Below are 20,424 nucleotides of genomic sequence, written 5' to 3'. Positions count from 1 at the left end.
AGCGTCTCTGAATGAGAGCCTTCTAGTTCACTTGCCACATCACTTCCATTTGATTTATTAATAAAAGATATTTTAGATATTTAAAGCAAAGTATTTGTAATGATCCATAACGCATTTACATTATGGATCATTACAAATACTTTGCTTTAAAACTACCAAGTCCTCAGACAGTAGGAAGACAGAAATCATGTATAGAGAAATAAGATGCATTGAGATGCATCGATAATCGTTTTATAATCGCATCGCAGTCCTCTGAATCGTAATCGAATCGAATTGTGAGGTGCCTAAAGATTCCCACCCCTACTAAAGAGTGTTCAGTTTTGTATGTTTTCGCTAATTTCTTTTCTTTCTTTTTTTTTTAAAGGAAAGGTCAATTATGGGAGACAAAGACATGGAGTGTTTTGGCCCAGCTGCCATCTACCTCAGAAAGCCAGAAAAAGAGAGGATTGAAGCTCAGAACAAACCTTTTGATGCCAAAACAGCATACTTTGTAGCTGAACCCAATGAGATGTACCTCAAAGGTACACTAAAGAGTAAAGAGGGTGGCAAAGCCACTGTTGAAACTCTGTGTGGCAAAGTAAGTGAAGGTTTGCCATGTGTGAAAATACTATTTTACACTTTTGGCACTATGTACTGACATTATATACAACATACTCTTTCTTCTCTGATTAACAGACTATCACAGTAAAGGAGGATGACATATTTCCCATGAATCCTCCTAAGTTTGATAAAATTGAGGACATGGCCATGATGACCCACCTCAACGAGCCTGCTGTGCTGTACAACCTCAAAGAGCGTTACGCAGCATGGATGATCTACGTAAGTATTAAATGAGCCTATTCATACAGCCTGTTTTGTCATATTTCAGAATGTACATTACACCAGAACATATTTACAGATAATCAGCATGTAAAAAGGGTGTTATAGTGGAAAATTCTGCTCACCAATTTAATAAAGCCAGCAACTACGCCTAATTTGTATTACAAATGTTTAAAATGATATCAGTGTTTAATGTACAATTTTGCGCTTTTACAGACTTACTCAGGGTTGTTCTGCGTCACTGTGAACCCCTATAAATGGCTCCCAGTATATGATGCAGTTGTTGTGGCTGGATACAGGGGTAAAAAGAGGGTTGAGGCACCACCCCACATCTTCTCCATCTCTGATAATGCCTACCAGTTCATGCTGACAGGTATGAAAAACAAAAAAAAAATCAAATCCAATTTTCCATTATTTATTTTTAAACTTCTTGATTTATTTGTTTGTTTGCATTTTGACATCTTTCTCTCTCATTAGAAGAAAAACATAAAATATAAAAAAAGTTTAAAATTGCAAACTTCTTACCTTCACTTAGCCAGCACAACTCTATATACTTCAGCACTACAGCAAGCCCTAAAAAGAATAAAAAGAGTTATCTGTCTACTCCTGTAGAAGGATGATATTGTGGCGTCAAAACACGCTTTTGTTCCCACAATGCTTTGCTCATGCTTAGCTGGGCTGTATTTAGTTCTTAAAACAGTAAGTAAAGGTTTTTGGTTGTATTCCTCTTCTGTGTACCCCCCATGAACACATGAATTCATTATTGATTATTTTCTCTTTGCCTTTTCTAGATCGGGAAAATCAGTCCATCTTGATCACGTAAGTTTCATCATGTAACTTACAACTAAATGTAAATTTAAGATAGAATTTAAAATATTTTGAATATTTTGTTGAAAATCTAACAGCACCTAAGAATATGCTTCTTTTACTCTCAGTGGAGAATCAGGAGCAGGAAAAACTGTTAACACGAAACGTGTCATTCAGTACTTTGCGACAATCGCAGTGTGTGGACAGAAGAAGACAGAGACGGTTTCTGGCAAAATGCATGTGCGTAAATATATATGCAGTTATTTCATAGCATCTGTACGAAGCCCCGCTGGTGACATCTTGTATAAATAAAAATAATGCGTGACTTAGCAAGGTGTGGGAATGAGATGATTTAGTCGTGGCCACGACTTAGTAAGGCGTGGGAACGAAATCACGGCTTACTAAGTCGTGGGCACGCAGTAGGATCTCGTTTCCATGCTTTACTAAGCCGTGGCCACAACTTAATCATCTCATTCCCATGCCTTACTAAGTCGTGGCCACACATTATTTTTATTTATACAGGATGTCACCAGCGGGGCTCCGTACATCTGAGTTCAGACTATTTGTTAAAATATTTATCACCTTTTCAGGGTTCCTTGGAGGACCAAATCATTGCAGCTAACCCCCTGCTAGAAGCTTATGGTAATGCCAAGACTGTGAGGAATGACAACTCCTCTCGTTTTGTAAGTGATTTTTCAAGCAAAGTACTATTAAATATATCTTCAACAACCCATATACACTTTGTTGTGGTAAATGTGCATTAATGTGTATTGATGTGTGTAAATAAACAGGGTAAATTCATAAGAATTCACTTCGGATCCTCTGGAAAGCTGGCTTCTGCTGATGTTGAAACATGTAAGAAACATCTACTGCTTACAGAGTTTTGTGCTTTCATCTAATAATAAATTCGGAAAGGTCAATTTTTTTTTATGTGTAGATCTACTGGAAAAGTCAAGAGTAACATTCCAGCTGTCCGCTGAAAGGAGCTACCACATCTTCTATCAGCTCATGACTGGACACAAGCCTGAACTACTCGGTATGAATGCCAATAGTCTAATTTCAGACAAATAATTCAATATTTATTTTACTAGCTATCAAGTCAACTTTCCACTTTCATTTTCACAGAAACTCTGCTCATTACCACCAACCCATATGACTACCCTATGATCAGCCAGGGTGAAATCGTAGTAAAGAGTATCAATGATGTGGAGGAGTTTATAGCTACTGACGTAAGTAGTCCCTTAACATTGAATATTGAGTTAATATTCTTTTTTCGTTCTTTTTAACAACACAGTATCTGGGAATGTTTCTCTTTTACTTATTTCGATGCATACCAAATTGTGCTGGATGAGGTGTGTTAAAACAGGAAAAACACCAAAATGTGCAAAGAATGGTGTCACTGGGACCAGGATTAGGACCCTTTGCATTAAAATTTCTGCTACCTATCTCTGGGCAGACGGAGAGACAGATTATGACTTTGCATTTAAAAAGTTTTGGACAGAAAGTGTTATCCACTTTGGCAAATACAAAGTTTAACGTGAATAAGGCAGTATTTACATGTTTCTTCTTTAGACTGCTATTAACATCCTGGGTTTCAGCGCTGATGAGAAAATTAACATCTACAAATTGACTGGTGCTGTGATGCATCATGGCAACATGAAGTTCAAGCAGAAGCAGAGAGAGGAGCAGGCTGAGCCTGATGGCACTGAGGGTAAATATAACAATTACTCACAAGATTTATTTGGTCTGTCTATATGAAGTATGTTCCAATTCTGATTCTTGTCTTTAGTGGCTGATAAAATCGCCTACCTTCTGGGCCTGAACTCAGCTGACATGCTGAAAGCTTTGTGCTACCCCAGAGTGAAGGTTGGAAATGAGTTTGTGACCAAAGGCCAGACTGTACCTCAGGTAACATGCTATGATTTAACCAACAGAAGAGGGAATTAAGGTATGTTTGTCCAAAAAGCACAAAAAAAAAATTCCTCATCAAAGTGCACTTTCGTATTCTACAGGTCAACAATGCTGTCATGGCTCTTTGCAAGTCAGTCTATGAGAAAATGTTCTTGTGGATGGTTGTGCGAATCAATGAGATGTTGGACACAAAGCAGCCAAGGCAGTTCTTCATTGGTGTGCTGGACATTGCTGGATTTGAGATCTTTGATGTAAGTATTGGCTGATTTTCATTTCCATATTTTATTCTTTAAACTTGACAAGCATTCACCCAGAATTTTTGACACTGTTTTTCTTAATATTGTCTACACTATAACAGTTCAACAGCTTGGAGCAGCTCTGCATTAACTTCACAAATGAGAAACTACAACAGTTCTTCAACCACCACATGTTTGTGCTGGAACAAGAGGAGTACAAGAAAGAAGGAATTGATTGGGAGTTCATTGACTTTGGTATGGACCTGGCTGCTTGCATTGAGCTTATTGAGAAGGTAAGCTAATCACTGCCAATTTTTAAAGGCAAATGTTTTTGACATCAGTTAAGCTTCTTTAATCTTTTTCTTGGTTTGTCATTTAAAAAGTAAATGTTATCCACAGCCAATGGGCATCTTCTCCATCCTTGAAGAGGAGTGCATGTTCCCCAAGGCAACAGACACATCCTTCAAGAACAAGCTGCATGACCAGCATCTTGGCAAGTCAAAGGCCTTTGAGAAGCCCAAACCAGCAAAAGGCAAAGCAGAAGCCCACTTCTCTCTGGTGCACTATGCCGGCACTGTGGACTACAACATTGTTGGCTGGCTGGACAAGAACAAAGACCCCCTGAATGACTCTGTTGTGCAGCTGTACCAGAAAGCATCAAACAAACTGCTGGCCTTCCTGTATGCAAGTCACTCCTCTTCTGACGGTATGGTGTTATGTTTGTGTCTATTTAATTGCACAAAGGAAGATACTAAACATAAGGTCGCAAATGAAAAACTAAAGAAGATGTACTGGAATTTTTTAACAATAAAGCAGATGCTGCAGGCAAAACTAGCAGTGTTGGCAAGAAGGGTGGCAAGAAGAAGGGGTGGTTCATTCCAGACAGTGTCTGCTTTGTTTAGGGTAGGTACTGTCATGTGTAGATATTTGTGTAAAAACAGGAGACTACAATAAAATCTTAACTCACCAGCTAAACATTACAACTACCTTTTTTCATAGGAGAACCTGGGCAAACTGATGACCAACCTGAGGAGCACTCACCCACACTTTGTACGATGCCTGATTCCCAATGAGTCTAAGACTCCAGGTAGGTGAAACTCAAATGAATGTCAAAACATTTACTAGACAATAGTGTGAATGCAACAGATGTTACAATGAGCACTGTACTGACAATAGCATTATCCTTGTTTGTCTAGGTCTAATGGAGAATTTCCTAGTTATTCACCAGCTGAGGTGTAATGGTGTGCTGGAGGGTATCAGAATCTGCAGAAAGGGATTCCCCAGCAGAATCCTCTATGGCGATTTTAAGCAGAGGTACAATCGGATTATTCGTAATGGGGGCATTTTACTTCAGCATTGATGCAATATCAACTTAACAATGTAAAAGGGTCTGAAATTTTTTTTAATTTTTTAAATTTTAACTGATCAGTTTATGCAAAAATAATGCCATATTTTTTCAGATACAAGGTGCTGAATGCAAGTGTCATCCCAGAAGGACAGTTCATTGACAATAAGAAAGCTGCAGAGAAACTGCTGGGATCCATTGATGTGGATCACACTCAGTACAAGTTTGGGCACACAAAAGTAAGAAGCTTAACAAGCACTTCAATTAATAGTTATAACATAATAACATGCCTCCCAAACAACACTACAGCCTGACACTTGCAGTACAATTTGCATGAATTCTTTAACTGTACTTTCAAGCACATCTTCCTCTGTACTTAAACACTGTCTACCCAAAGCACCTTGGGACTAAATAAATTTACCTTTTCCAATAGGTATTCTTTAAAGCAGGTCTCCTGGGAACCCTTGAGGAAATGCGAGATGAAAAACTGGCAAATCTAGTGACTATGACTCAAGCTGTGTGCCGTGGCCACCTTATGAGGAGGGAGTTTGTCAAGATGATGGAGAGGAGGTATGAACCTAATAAAATATGAAGATTGATAGATAGCTAACATACAATGTTTTGTAATGTATACTATGTTGTCACTATTACTTTAATCACTACTATGTCTTTATTACTTCATGTGTCTTCTACAGAGAGTCCATCCTCACTGTCCAATATAACATTCGCTCATTCATGAATGTGAAACACTGGCCATGGATGAAACTGTACTTTAAGATCAAGCCTCTTCTAAAGAGTGCAGAGACTGAGAAAGAATTAGCGCAACTGAAGGATAATTATGAGAAAATGAAAGAAAATCTTGCTCAAGCACTGGCTAAAAAAAGGGAGCTTGAGGAGAAGATGGTAACGCTGTTGCAGGAGAAAAATGACCTGCAGTTGCAAGTGGCATCTGTAAGTATTAAAATGTGTACCTAAAATGATCAACATAATTGCTATTATTTTGATACATGTAGAAAATGTTGGTGCTCACTTTGACAGGAAATCGAGAACCTTTCAGACGCTGAAGAAAGATGTGAGGGGCTCATCAAGAGCAAGATTCAGCTTGAAGCCAAACTCAAAGAAACGACTGAAAGACTGGAAGATGAGGAGGAAATCAATGCTGAGTTGACCGCCAAGAAGAGGAAACTGGAGGATGAGTGCTCTGAGCTGAAGAAGGACATTGATGATCTGGAGTTAACCTTGGCTAAAGTGGAGAAGGAGAAACATGCCACTGAGAACAAGGTTGATATCTGATTAATCTGAGTTATACTTTTTCATCAACATGTTCATAATGAGTAAAATACCTCACATAACTTTTCTTTACAATACTTTTTTATAGGTCAAGAATTTGACTGAGGAGATGGGCTCGCAGGATGAGAGCATTGCCAAGCTCACTAAGGAGAAGAAAAGCCCTCCAAGAGGCACATCAGCAGACTCTCGATGATCTCCAGGCAGAGGAAGACAAAGTCAACACTCTGACCAAATCCAAGACAAAGCTTGAACAACAAGTGGATGATGTAAGATTTGATAATCAGTGTCTGTGATGGAAATATTTCATAAATGGAGTGGAGTGCCATATTTCATAAATGGAGTGCCACTGTTAAATGTGCCATTTCCTACAAAATAGTTGGAGGGTTCTCTAGAACAAGAAAGAAAACTTCGGATGGACCTCGAGAGAGCTAAAAGGAAGCTTGAGGGTGATCTAAAACTGGCCCAGGAAAATATAATGGACCTGGAGAACGACAGGCAGCAGTCAGAGGAAAAACTCAAGAAGTATGTTTTTCCAAATACTCAATTCACTGTTTCTAGTAAAATGACTATTATTTATGGATGCTCTTCTGTCAATTTCCTACAACAGGAAGGACTTTGAAACAAGCCAACTTTTAAGCAAGATTGAAGATGAACTGTCTGTTAGTGCTCAACTTCAGAAAAAGATAAAGGAACTACTGGTAACCTTTCAGTTAATTAATTATTTATACATGCAAGTCTGAAAGAAATGTTTAAAGAGAAAAAACTAATTAATCAATGCTGATGGTGCCTTTTAGGCTCGTATTGAGGAGCTGGAAGAGGAAATTGAGGCTGAGCGTGCAGCTCGTGCTAAAGTTGAGAAGCAGAGAGCTGATCTGTCCAGGGAACTTGAAGAGATCAGTGAGAGGCTCGAGGAGGCTGGTGGTGCCACAGCTGCTCAGATTGAGATGAATAAGAAGCGTGAGGCTGAGTTCCAGAAGCTGCGGCGTGATCTGGAAGAGTCCACTCTGCAGCATGAAGCCACAGCTGCTGCCCTCCGGAAGAAACAAGCTGACAGTGTTGCTGAGCTTGGAGAGCAGATCGACAACCTTCAGCGGGTCAAACAGAAGCTGGAGAAGGAGAAGAGTGAATACAAGATGGAGATAGATGACCTGTGTAGTAACATGGAGGCTATGGCCAAAGCAAAGGTATGACAAAGTTATGTTAACAAAAAAACTAACATCCTCTTTTAACTTCAATATTAAACAAAGTTTTCTGACAGGCAAATCTGGAGAAAATGTGCAGAACTCTTGAGGACCAACTGAGTGAGCTCAAAACACAATACGATGAAAATGTTCGTCAGCTGACTGACTTGAGCACTCAAAAATCTAGACTTGCTACAGAGGCTGGTAAGTGGGAAAACTACTACAAATGCATGCATTGTACTTGTAGTGAACTAGCACTTAATTAATCAATTGGACAGGTGAGCTTGGACGCCAGCTTGAAGAAAAAGAGACTCTTGTTTCTCATCTGACCAGAGGAAAGCTGGCCTACACACAGCAAATTGAGGAGCTCAAGAGACACATTGAAGAGGAAGTGAAGGTAAAGCACAGTGTCAACTGTTAATTGACTTTTTAATAATCATTCAAGAGGGATTTAAATGCCATATGTGAATGCTGACCATTTACACAGATCTAAATACTGTTAAGAAGCTTAACAAGGGTATTTGATTCATAGTAGCATCATAAGCTCTCTAAGTAGTGTATAGTTTAATGATTCTAGCACCTAGAATTAGGGAGGTGGTTTAGTCCACAAGGAGAGGGTTGAAAAGTAATCTAAATGTTACTTGTTCGTTGTTCTCCTTTGTTAAAGCAATGGATTGTCATTGGGCGATAATAAGCCAGTAGCTTGTGGTAGAGCAAATTTTCCGTTGTCTCTGCCGCAGATTTACCAGATTGTGACATTCTGTCTGAGAAACGTTCCAAGCATTTTCCACATAGCTTAAGTGTCCCAGTGGTTTGAGTGATTTGTAAAAGTTTCAAAATACCTCATATCTTTCCATGTATAAGACTTAGAAGGCCTGCACTATAATGACAGTAAATATTCTACATTTTAAATAACAAAAAAAGAGTAATCTTGATTTTAAAACTAGAAAAAAATATTAATTATTATTATTTTTTAGACAACATCACCCATTTTTAGTCCATGCAAACTTTTAAACACTTCAAACTAGGACAAATATGTATAAAAGTTTTTTAACTTCCCTGACATTAATGAAAGATCACACAAATGCTGATATAGGCCAAGAATGCTCTGGCTCATGCTGTCCAATCAGCTCGTCATGACTGTGACTTGCTCAGAGAGCAGTTTGAAGAAGAGCAGGAGGCCAAGGCTGAGCTGCAGCGTGCAATGTCCAAGGCCAACAGTGAGGTGGCTCAGTGGAGAACCAAATATGAGACAGATGCTATTCAACGTACTGAGGAGCTGGAGGAGGCCAAGTAAGAAAACCACCCAAGCTGGAAATTAACACAATTTTTTAATATCTTTTACTGAAAATCACATTATTTGTGCACTCAAACAAAGGAAAAGGCTTGCCCAGCGTCTACAGGAGGCTGAAGAAACTACTGTCGCCATAAACTCCAAGTGTGCTTCTTTGGAAAAAACGAAGCAGAGACTGCAGGGTGAAGTGGAGGACCTAATGACTGACGTTGAGAGAGCCAATGCACTTGCAGCCAACCTTGATAAGAAACAACGGAACTTTGACAAGGTAAGAAAACTTTGAGATGTTTTTGTAAATCACCTCATAAGCTATTACTTATTTAGAGAAGATGGCTGGAATAGAATCTCATTTTCTTTCACACTGGCAGATCTTGGCAGAATGGAAGCAGAAGTATGAGGAAAGTCAGGCTGAGCTGGAAGGATCTCAGAAAGAAGCTCGCTGTCTCAGCACTGAGCTTTTTAAGATAAGCAACTCTTACGAGGAAACCCTTGAACAGCTGGAGACCCTGAAGAGAGAGAATAAGAATCTACAACGTATGTGGACCAAGCACAAACATGCATGAACAAACATGCTAAATTTTTGTTGATAAGATATCAAATATTAAATAATTTATCTGTTTCCAAAGAGGAGATATGTGACCTGACTGAACAGCTTGGTGAAAGTGGCAAGACCATCCACGAGCTAGAGAAGGCAAAGAAGACAGTGGAAACTGAGAAATCAGAAATCCAGATGGCTCTTGAGGAGGCTGAGGTATTTTATCTTTGTTTTGCAATTTGTATTGCCAATAAGAATAAATCCATTATTTTATAAACTTATAATCTGATACTTCTCAGGGCACACTTGAGCATGAAGAATCCAAGATTCTTCGAGTCCAACTTGAGTTCAACCAACTTAAGAGCGAGATTGACAGGAAGCTAGCCGAGAAAGATGAGGAGATGGAGCAGATCAAGAAGAACAGCCAGAGGGTGATCGACTCCATGCAAAGCACACTGGATTCTGAGGTCAGGAGCAGGAATGACGCCCTGCGAATCAAGAAGAAAATGGAGGGAGATCTCAATGAGATGGAGATTCAGCTGAGCCATGCAAACCGTCAGGCTGCGGAGGCCCAGAAGCAGCTCAGGAATGTTCAAGGACAGCTTAAGGTGTGTAATCAATATAACCGAAATAGCTTATTTTATGTTCTTAAATAACTTACCAGAACTGAATTAAATAATTAGTTAAGAATAAATAAGAACACTAATTATTTCAAATAATTTTAGGATGCCCAGCTGCACCTTGATGAGGTTGTCAGAGGACAGGAAGACATGAAGGAGGAGGTTGCCATGGTGGGGCGCAGGAATAACCTGATGCTGGCAGAGACTGAAGAGCTGAGAGCTGCGTTGGAGCAGACAGAGAGAGGCCGCAAAATGGCTGAGCAGGAACTGGTTGATGCCAGTGAGCGTGTGGCGCTGCTGCACTCTCAGGTTGGTTAATCTGCTTTTGAATTTACTTTTGACATTGCTTAGCAAATATATACATCTAATTCCCTCTTATCCCCAAAAGAATACCAGCCTACTCAACACCAAGAAGAAGATGGAAGCTGACTTCTTACAGATTCAAAGTGAGGTAGATGAGACCATCCAGGATGCAAGAAATGCTGAAGAGAAGGCCAAAAAGGCTATAACTGATGTGAGTGTTTACTTCAAAGTTTTGAACCAGGGTCAGAGTCACCTGGGGTACAGAGCAAAAACACCACCATTTTCGATACCGTGCCCCTTAAAACATGAGTACAGGAGCAAACAATTGATGGCAAATGTAAGACTTAAATGTAATAAATACTTATGAACGACTTTTTGAATATAACAGCCTAAATTAGTATAAAAGAGTGTCATTATAATAAAACAGCCAACACCTCACGCATTGTGCTATTATTTTGAATACTAAAATAACAAAGTATCCTGAATCTCAGCCAGTGAGGGTAAAATTTAACCCCCAAAAAGGATTATTTCCTGAACCCATGTAATTTATAATTAATGGTTTTATGGTTCATAAACTAGGCTGCCATGATGGCAGAGGAGCTGAAGAAGGAACAGGACACCAGTGCTCACCTGGAGAGGATGAAGAAGAACCTGGAGGTTACAGTCAAAGATTTACAGCATCGCCTGGATGAAGCTGAGAATCTTGCCTTGAAAGGTGGAAAGAAACAGCTCCAGAAACTGGAAGCTAGGGTATGCACTCGGTATATGCTGAAAATGAAAAAACAGAATTTTGTCATCGATCCAGATTTCACATATGAAATATAAATTCTAGGTGCGTGAGCTGGAGGCTGAGGTTGAAGCGGAGCAGAGACGTGGTGCTGAAGCAATTAAAGGAGTCCGCAAATACGAGAGAAGAATGAAGGAACTGACTTACCAGGTACAATTTTTTTTATTTCTACTAGCCTGTTTGTGTGTGTGTGTGTGTGTGTGTGTGTGTGTGTGTGTGTGTGTGTGTGTGTGTTGACTACTGTCTCTGACTACTGTTCTCTGTCCACAGACTGAGGAGGATAAGAAGAATGTGAATAGACTGCAGGATCTGGTGGATAAGCTTCAGCTGAAGGTGAAGGCCTACAAGAGACAGGCTGAGGAAGCTGTAAGTAAACATGACCCATTTGCATTAATTATATTATACCATTTGTTTTAAAACTGCTACACTGACAGCTCCTGAAAGACTCCCCTATAAATTATAAGAACAAGACCACAGCTTTCTCTGTCTCTCACACTGCATGAGCAGACTAAATAGAGAAATACAAAGACATGCAAAGTGCCTTAGTAAGTTTTCTGAACTAAAGGCACGAACTGTTGCATTCTTAAACCTTCAGCCATCTTGGATTAAGTAAAAAGATAATGATAATGGTTAGGGTTACGTGGGTTTTAGCCAGCTTAGAGTTTGGATGTAATTTACCAAGACAGTGGTCTCAAATCAACAGTCCATATATGTGGACACTGCACATTAAAGAGGTAAAATATCTTGCTACGCTACATTGTGAAATTACAGGATTCACAGTGGTTAACCAGATGCATTACAATAAGAAGAGCAAAAAATATGAATGGGGTTACAGCCGAGAGTCAATCCCAAAAAAGTTACCGCTATTCCAAACATTCTGGAATCAAAAGTCGACTCCAAAGCTTTGGACTCAATTCCACACAGCAACCCGCAGGCACACAGAAAGCGAGATAGTCTCCTATCACTCTTTATTTTTGCCTTCTATTTGTCTTGGTTTTGAAAATCAAGCTTTTTGTGTGGAATCAACTCTTGTAATCGACTTCATCGATTCCTATCATCTGGAATCGGCATCAACTCCAAAACTTCCGGAATCGAACAGCCCCAAATAGGATAGCTCGTAATGCTCAATATATGTGCTGTACTGCAGAAGGTCGCCTCGATGTGGACATATGCGAATGTGTAGTAGCCAGAACAATTGACATGTGAATACACATACAAAATAAATATATAGATATAAATAAAAAAGAAATGAAAAAGAATAAAAACCATACAAACAACAAAACATAATACTTATAGTGAATGAATAGGACCAACAGTGACTAATAGTGACTAATAACTTTTTTTTTTTTTAATTATGACAATAAAAGGACAGCAATCGAGAATCATATTTGCTAACGTGTCATACATAGTAACTTTTACACCAGCAAAAACTGTATTAATTTGACATTTAATACAGAGGACAGACTTTTATTTCCTGGGCAAACTCAATATCAGGCTAGCTGTTTATTTCCGCACTTAAAAAGATGGCTCTTCAAGGGTTGTTTAGTTAAGGGAATGGTTATATTTAGAACTATGAGTTCTATATAGAACCATTTCATGCCTATATGGCTCTTTGCATGATGAAATTGTTCTTCAGATTGGAGAATGTGTTGTATATGGTTCTATATGGCACCAAAAAGGGTTCTTCTATTGTTACAATGTCAAGCTTGTAACAACAAAAGAACCTTCTTTGGTGCTATAGAGAACCATTTTCAAAAGCTTCTATATGGAACCATATACAACACATTCCACCATGGAAAGAAACATTTAAGCACAAAATCGGTTCTATATTACATTAGGCATGGTTCTAGATACACTACAAAATTATGCAGCTTTAAAGTTAAAAACGTAAGTAAACAGGTTAACTTCAACTTTTGAGTTCATTGAACTTGTAACACTAGAAGAAGAATTTGTGTTTTACATTTCTTAACCATGCTACTAATCCCTCCGGCTCTGAAGCGTCCATGAACTCCATCTCCCAGAAGACTCTGGGAGATCACGTGACTGATGACGCGCCATAGCGCTCCAATCATCGCTCGCATTCACCCGAATGCTAACCTCATTCGCCTGTGTTTCACATGACTTATTAGAGTTTGTACAGAGCCCGGGCTTTTGGCGAGTTATTGTTCTTTCTTTTGAGAACTACTAAGCGGTGTTGTTTGGTTGCCCTTTGTCTTTTTCGGTCTTGCTTTTGCTTCTTCCTCTTTTGACCTTTGGATCTGGTTACCTGGTTTTATGTTTGATTTGAACCTTGCGTGTTCATCGACATTGAGTTTTGCCAATGCCGTTTATAATGAAGCGTCATTTTTCACTGTCTACCCCGAGCGTCTGACTGGGTCGGTTTCATTACAAACTATTTGGAAGTTCAACATTTCAAGTTAATCCAGTTACTTTTGTACGTTTAAAAGCTGCATCTTTTTACAGTGTACTTTCTCACTACCTTTATTAAAGAATCTCGAAGAACCATCTTGTCTAGATACTTCTTCGGTTAATAACTAGCTCTCTTACTATGTATTCATTTGGTTTATGTCTAGCTAGGTTGGCTCACTTAGCTTAACTAAGCTACTAACTTAACCTAGGTTAGATACTTACTCGGTTTATTGTGTCTAGCTCACTTACTGACATCCTATCTTATGGCCCCAAACGCTTAAATATTCAACTTCAGTTGGAGTTTAATCGTTTTTAGCTTTTACACGTCAGGAAATGGATAAATACCAATGAATATACTCACAGAGAGCCGGAGGAAGCAGATATCTTACAGACGTTTGGGTTTCCAGTTCTGGTTTGAGGTCTGACAGGACAGCGAGGCGAGCTTCTTCTCTCAAACTTAATTTTCTGGTCACTGAAAGCCACAAATGCACATTATTGTGTGTTGTAAAGCCTTTTATAGTATAAACAGGAGTATTACAGTGGAAAAATATAGTTTTATCTCCCTCTCCCACACAAAAAACGTTAAGTTACCGTTACCTTAGCTAGCGGGGCTAGCTTGTGAGCGTTATTTTTTTTTAAATACAGCTAGCGTTAGGCAACCGTTAGTTAACGTTATGTCAGTTAATAGCTATAGTTAACTAACTTTAGCTGTTTAAATTCTGCCCTGGGCTGTTTTGTACTTAATCTCACCAATTCATATATGTAACTTAGTGTACGACAACTCCTAAAAATAAAAATAATGGAAAGCTAATGTCAATGTCAAAGCCAGCTAACGTTAGCTAGCTAGCTACGGTCACCTCACTCATCATTTATCTGCTAAGCTAAATTAATTAACAGCTAAAAAATAGTTATAATCGATTTTATTTAATAATTACAGCCGATAGAATGGATTATCCTGCCATAGAAAACACTTACAACCATTTTCTCCTTCTTCTACTCGAAATCTTTCTGTATTTTTTGTCAAATTTATTCGTCTTTATCGTAGTTGCCTTCAGCCAAGTAGCGGCGCGCAAGTCCCCTCACAGCCTTTTTGGCGGGAAGGACGACCTGCGTAACCATGGAAACTGGCGTAGCTCACTGATCCTTATCAGTGATATTCAGTGCTATATAGAAAGAAAATATACGGACATACTTTATTTTATATTTGAAATAGGTCAAATACATTGCAGTGTAACCCCATTCCAGAATACACTGCTGATGTTAATCAAATAGTTTTAAAAATACATGTATTTTAAAATGTACACTGTTAGTAATAAAGGTTCTGTTCAGGTACATTTCTCATTCATCAAAGTATAAATAATGTAAATGTTCCCTCAAAGGTACAACAGTGGTTTTAAGGTCTGATTGTGAACCTTAAATAAGTTTTTCCAGGTGAAAAGTACATATTTGTAACATAACCCAATGTCTTGAAACAGAACAATAAAATAAAAGCCTTAGAACTTAGAAAATATCATTTCAGTGGATTATGGTGCAGTTATGTTCCCTGACTGAAGGTACTAAGATTTACCTATGAGGGTCCCACCTCAGTGACAGTTCAGTACCTTTTTTTCTGAGCGTGTGTGGGAAATATCACATATAGAAATGTCCCACAGAAGAAATAAATGTATGCAAACGTATTTATCAAATACATCTGAAAATGTATGAAAATAGCCAAACACTTGTCTAATGCATTTTACTGTTTGGATACCTTTTGATACGAATTTGTATTCCAGTACCTTAATTTTAAGTATTAGCAAATGAACCTTTAATGTGGCGAAAGCAAGTGTTGTAGGTATCAATACACTCTGAAAATGCAGTTATGATTTGATAACCTGTTTATATCTGTAACCTTTGTTAAAACTACATACATCTAAAAACGTATAATGACAGACAAATGAATTTTTTAAAAATATTTAACTAATACATCTTTTGACCATTTTCATACATTTGATAAATACATTTGGAATATATATTTTTTCCATGTGGGAAATCTACATATATTTACAGAAAGCCGAAACAGAGCTAAAGGTTTATTCTGCAACCTAGAGCTGCGTTCAGCCATAACATTAAATCCACCCCTGCTGAAAAAGGACCATTAGGTATAAAACCTGATGGTTTTGCTTTCTAATGGAAATTGCCTTAATGGTTTCCAATAAGCCTAAATCCACTATCAAATGCATTTAGAATCAGCCATTGGTCACTTGCTAAACCATAAGGATCCTTTACATTGTGATATCAACCCATTAAAAAAGCCAAAACACATTACAAAACCACCAGGAACCAACAGAAACACGCAATGGTTTATATGGGTTTTTCCAGCAGGGACATCCTTGTTTCCACACTCATTGCCCATTTTATCAGCTCCACTGACCGTATAGTTTCATTCTGTAGTTCTACAGTTACAGACTGTAGTCCATCTGTTTCTCTGCATACTTTGTTACCCTGCTCTTCAATGGTCAGGACCCCCACAGAGCAGGTACTATTTGGGTGGTGGATCATTCTCAGCACTGCAGTAACACTGACGTGGTGGTGGTGTGTTAGTGTGTGTTGCGCTGGTCTAAATGGATCAGACACAGCAGTGCTGCTGGAGTTTTTAAACACCTCGGTGTTGCTGCTGGACTGAGAACCAAAAAAATCCAGCCAACAGCATCCTGTGGGCAGCGTCCTGTGACCACGATGAAGGACTAGAGGATGACCGACACAAACTGTGCAGCAGCAGATGAGCTATCGTCTCTGACTTTACATCTACGAGGTGAACCGACAAGGTAGGAGTGTCTAATAGAGTGGACATTGAGTGGACATGGTGTTTATGCCTAGATTGGAAGAGGCAACTCTAGGCATTGGACATGGTGATCTTAGGTTCTATTGGTCAGTGCTTTCTACAGAGAAAGGCTATGTGAGCACAGCTATGTCAGCAATGGGTGCATTTCATATTATAACTCTGAAAGCACAAAGACAAAGTCTCTATATTTTTCCAGTGGAAACTATTCCTGTGGCTCATGCACATCTTCTTATTGCACAGGAGGAACAGGCCAACACTCACCTGTCCAGGTTCAGGAAGGTGCAACATGAGCTGGAGGAAGCTCAGGAGCGTGCTGACATTGCTGAGTCCCAGGTCAACAAGCTGAGAGCCAAGAGCCGAGAAGCTGGGATGGTAGGTGGTGTCTGTTGACTTTTTGAGTTTACTCGTTCTTATTTAATGAGAAATGGGGATAACTGAAAGATCTGTGTCTCTTTTTTCCATTTCAGGGTAAGGACACCATTGAGTAGCGGGGAAACATGAGGAGGTCACAGTAATCATAAAATATGAATGAATTGTGTGAAAGCTTTTGTATCTTGACTATAATAAAGACCAATCAATGGTTACACAAAGTTTGTCTCAGAGGAATTTCTCGAAGGCTATTAAAGGGGAGTTCCATTCCTGCATAATTGAGTGTGTGAGATGTAATCAGAGTGATTCAGAGTGGTTTGGTGTGAAATGCTTCAGATTTCTTTACAGAAACCAGGGGTCGCCATGACTACAACACAAATATAAACATTTCGTTTACTATCCAAAACCACCAGTGAACCTACACGAGTCCTCTGAGTTTATATGGAATGTTCATGATGGAAAATAGAGGAAAATCTGAAATAATAAGTTTTCTTTGGGAACTATTTTGCCTCACAACATCCTGCATGTATCCCTCCACCATGAATGTATTTTAAGGCCAAAACTATCATGAAACAGTGTCTCAGACATCATAACCATTTCATGTAGTAACTTTCTGTGAGGGAGCTTTTAGAGGTGGACGTCCGGTTCCTATCACCACCACTGTGGACAATTCTGACTCCTAGAATGGAGCATTTCACACCAAACCACTCTGAATGTCTTGCGCTGTTGTCGAAAGAAAACCTCGTATCTCAATTTTTGTCATTTTTCAGTTTTTGACATAATTTGAAAATACATGTTACCCTTTACATTGTGTGTAAATGATGAATTGACTAAAAGAAATTACTCAAAATGACTGAAAAAAGTCTGGTTCCATTGACTTACATTAAATGTAAAGTAGGTTTTTTACCTTTTCCTGTAAAGTTACCATTCTGGAGGTATGTGTGTTAAATGAGATAAACAACAAAGACATCACACAAAGCTGACGTGAAAAATATGAATGTCTTTATCACTAATTCTCTTACAAACATTTTCATTTTTTTTCAATTTCTCAGAGGTGAATGACACAATATGATACAAAGTTAGCCTTTCTGGACATTTTTGTGCCATCTGTACAAAATGGAGCAATACGGAAGACTCGAGAAAAAGAGACTGATCTCCCTCACAAACATCAACAGAAAAAGAAACTTAAAAAACAAAGCGGAGGGAGACAAACATTCCTGTTCACATGGTTCAATTCACTGTAATACTGAAGGCTTTTACACAGCAGTGATTACGTTAGTAATAAATAAATTCAGAAATGGCAAATAAATAGCAATAATTTAATTTTTTAAAAAATATACAAACATCGAAGCCAAGCCTTAAACCAAAACAGTCACAATGAAGCTGCGTCATGCTGTTTCTCTCACTTTCTCACTTTCTCTGCATTCCTTATTGTGCTCTAATGAAGGAATATTTCAAGGTCTTAGTTCCAGGATTGCAAAATTTAAAACAACTGTCTTCGTTTTCTGAACACAAAATGCTATGCTAAGTAAACTCAACAGAGAGTCCACACAGAACGTCTAATAAAATCCAAACGGAAAACTCTGGAAAAAAGCTTAACACTTCACTTCTAGAGCAAACACTCTGGAGAATTACTGTTCCTTCTCGCAGTAGTGCCGAATCAAAACTGTGGGATCTCTGAGGGCAAATGAAACATGTGCATAAAACTTAGGCGCAACTATACCTCTAAAAATCTACATCTCAATAAAGATTTTTCATGCAGTATACATATCAAAATGAAAGCTTTTAAAAATCCCACACAAACTCAAGGTATTTGAAACACATTTTTGAAAGTGTATGTACCCAGTTAGGACAACAGCTGCAGAGTCTTGGGCAGTTTCTGAGCTACGAATGTGCTTCTGTGGAGAACTAAAAGTTCTGGGCTTTGAAACGGCTCCCTAATTGATATACAGGGCGCTAATTAGGGTGTAAAAGCTGATCGCTCGTACCCTGTATGGCGCAATGCATATCAAAACAGAGACCATTTTGGAAGTAGCCTAGAGTCAGACCATCACGTTCCCATCATGCACAGGGAACGCAACACATCAGCAAACATTCTGTTCATCAAAAAGGAAAATAAACATAAATTACGCTGACCTGGGTCAGCTCGACATAGTTTTAGAACCTCATATTTACAAGAATACAACACGCAGGCAAAATAGTAGATCGCTTTCCTATAGACAGAGGCGAGAGTGAGGGCCCAGAGTTTAGAATAGGGGGCATACAGCCAAGCCAGTGCTAGAGGCTTAGCTGAAAAACAAGAGTCATTGATGTTGTGAGACTGTGACCCAAAAATGTATAACCTTCCTCTGTTCACATTCATTCAGGATTGGCCAAACTCAAGACCCTTACCTGTCTAATAGGAGTAGTGCACCAAGGCACTGTTGGGTAGCAAACCAGGCAGACACTTTTTGTACACAATATATGCCCTTTAAACATTCTGTGAATATCTTTTCTGAAATAACATCTCAAAATATGTCTTTTATCCTCTTTTTTAAGAAAGCAAATGACCGATAGGGGCCATACCCTCTAGGGGTCGAAGATATGCATAACAAGGGGAGTATTTGGAACAAATTTAAAACCTCCCAGGCTGCAGTAACCACAAAGCACTGGGCATGATGGTAAATCCAGTGAGTGAAAGACATATATATAAAAAAATAAATAAACAACAATAAAATAGGCTAACAAGTAATAATCAGCACTAATAATGCAAGAAGCACATTTTCATAAGAAGTGCTATCGTCGTCATTACATTTCATCAGAGAGCATTACTGTAAACACAGGTCAAGATCCAACGCGAACATCTCGTCCTTGATCAACTGTTGGATTTGGCAAGCAGGTTTTGGAACACATGTTACATTTATGGCATCTTGAACGTTTTGAAAAAAATTAAATAAACAAACAAACAAAAAAACAACAACAAAAAAGAACTTTCAAAAACGTCCAGAGGAGTCTGTAGAAGATATGCACGATGACAGGTCAACAAGACACAAACAGCATCTCAATCAACCTGTCCAGCTCCGTTGAGAACATCGACTGCTCTTCCAAAAAGCACTTCAGAATGGGGGAACGTGGGTTTGGGGGGACAACAGGAGCAAAGAGGAACATGGAGGAGCGCGAGGACGCAGGGGAAGGAGATCACGGCGTCTGAGAAGGTCACACAGGAGAAGAGCGGCAAGAGAGAAACTCAGGGTCGAAAAACGAGGTAAAGCAACGTTAACTGGAGCAAGATGAGAACTCCGACTGGACAGTGTAAAGAATGGCCCCTCCCACACTCCGATGTATTCTCCTGAAGAACAGAGAGGCAGATAGATAGGTAGATGATAGATAGATAGATAGATAGATAGATAGATAGATGTGACTCAGATCTGATGTTTTCTGGCTGTGTGGACGCGCAAATCTGATCTTTTCAAATTCGACCTGAGCCACTTTCATACGTGGTCCTAGATTGGATACGTATCCGATACGTGGCCGTGCGACCTTAATGTGACGCTCAGATCGGAATTCATCTGCTTTTTTTCCACTGTGCGGGCGCCATCATTCAGCGTTACCATAGCAGCACATCTCACCTTTTTCTCTTTCGTCTCGCTCTAATAATGTAGCTGAGAGCTGATCAGAGTTAATTATCTTTGTGGGGTGAAAAACTCCCGACTCGACA

General features: G+C 39.0%; 1 protein-coding gene and 1 pseudogene across 1 annotated transcript in view; one reads left to right on the top strand and one right to left on the bottom strand.

The window, feature by feature from the left end:
- Nucleotides 1-376: 376 nt before the first annotated feature.
- LOC118799418 lies at nucleotides 377-16,846 on the top strand (annotated as a pseudogene).
- An 861-nt stretch (nucleotides 16,847-17,707) lies between these two features.
- cacna2d2b (calcium channel, voltage-dependent, alpha 2/delta subunit 2b) overlaps nucleotides 17,708-20,424 on the bottom strand; it is a 100,532-nt gene continuing 97,815 nt past the window's right edge. The window contains exon 38 of the mRNA XM_036559844.1: nucleotides 17,708-20,055. Within this exon, the coding sequence (XP_036415737.1) occupies nucleotides 19,954-20,055 (102 nt within the window). The 3' untranslated portion in view covers nucleotides 17,708-19,953. The remainder of the gene's footprint in view (nucleotides 20,056-20,424) is intronic.

Source organism: Colossoma macropomum, unplaced genomic scaffold (assembly GCF_904425465.1).
Source record: "Colossoma macropomum unplaced genomic scaffold, Colossoma_macropomum, whole genome shotgun sequence".
NCBI classification, from domain to species: Eukaryota; Metazoa; Chordata; class Actinopteri; order Characiformes; family Serrasalmidae; genus Colossoma; species Colossoma macropomum.
The sequence above is the reverse complement of the archived record's forward strand: the minus strand, read 5'-3'. Positions and strand labels throughout refer to the sequence as shown.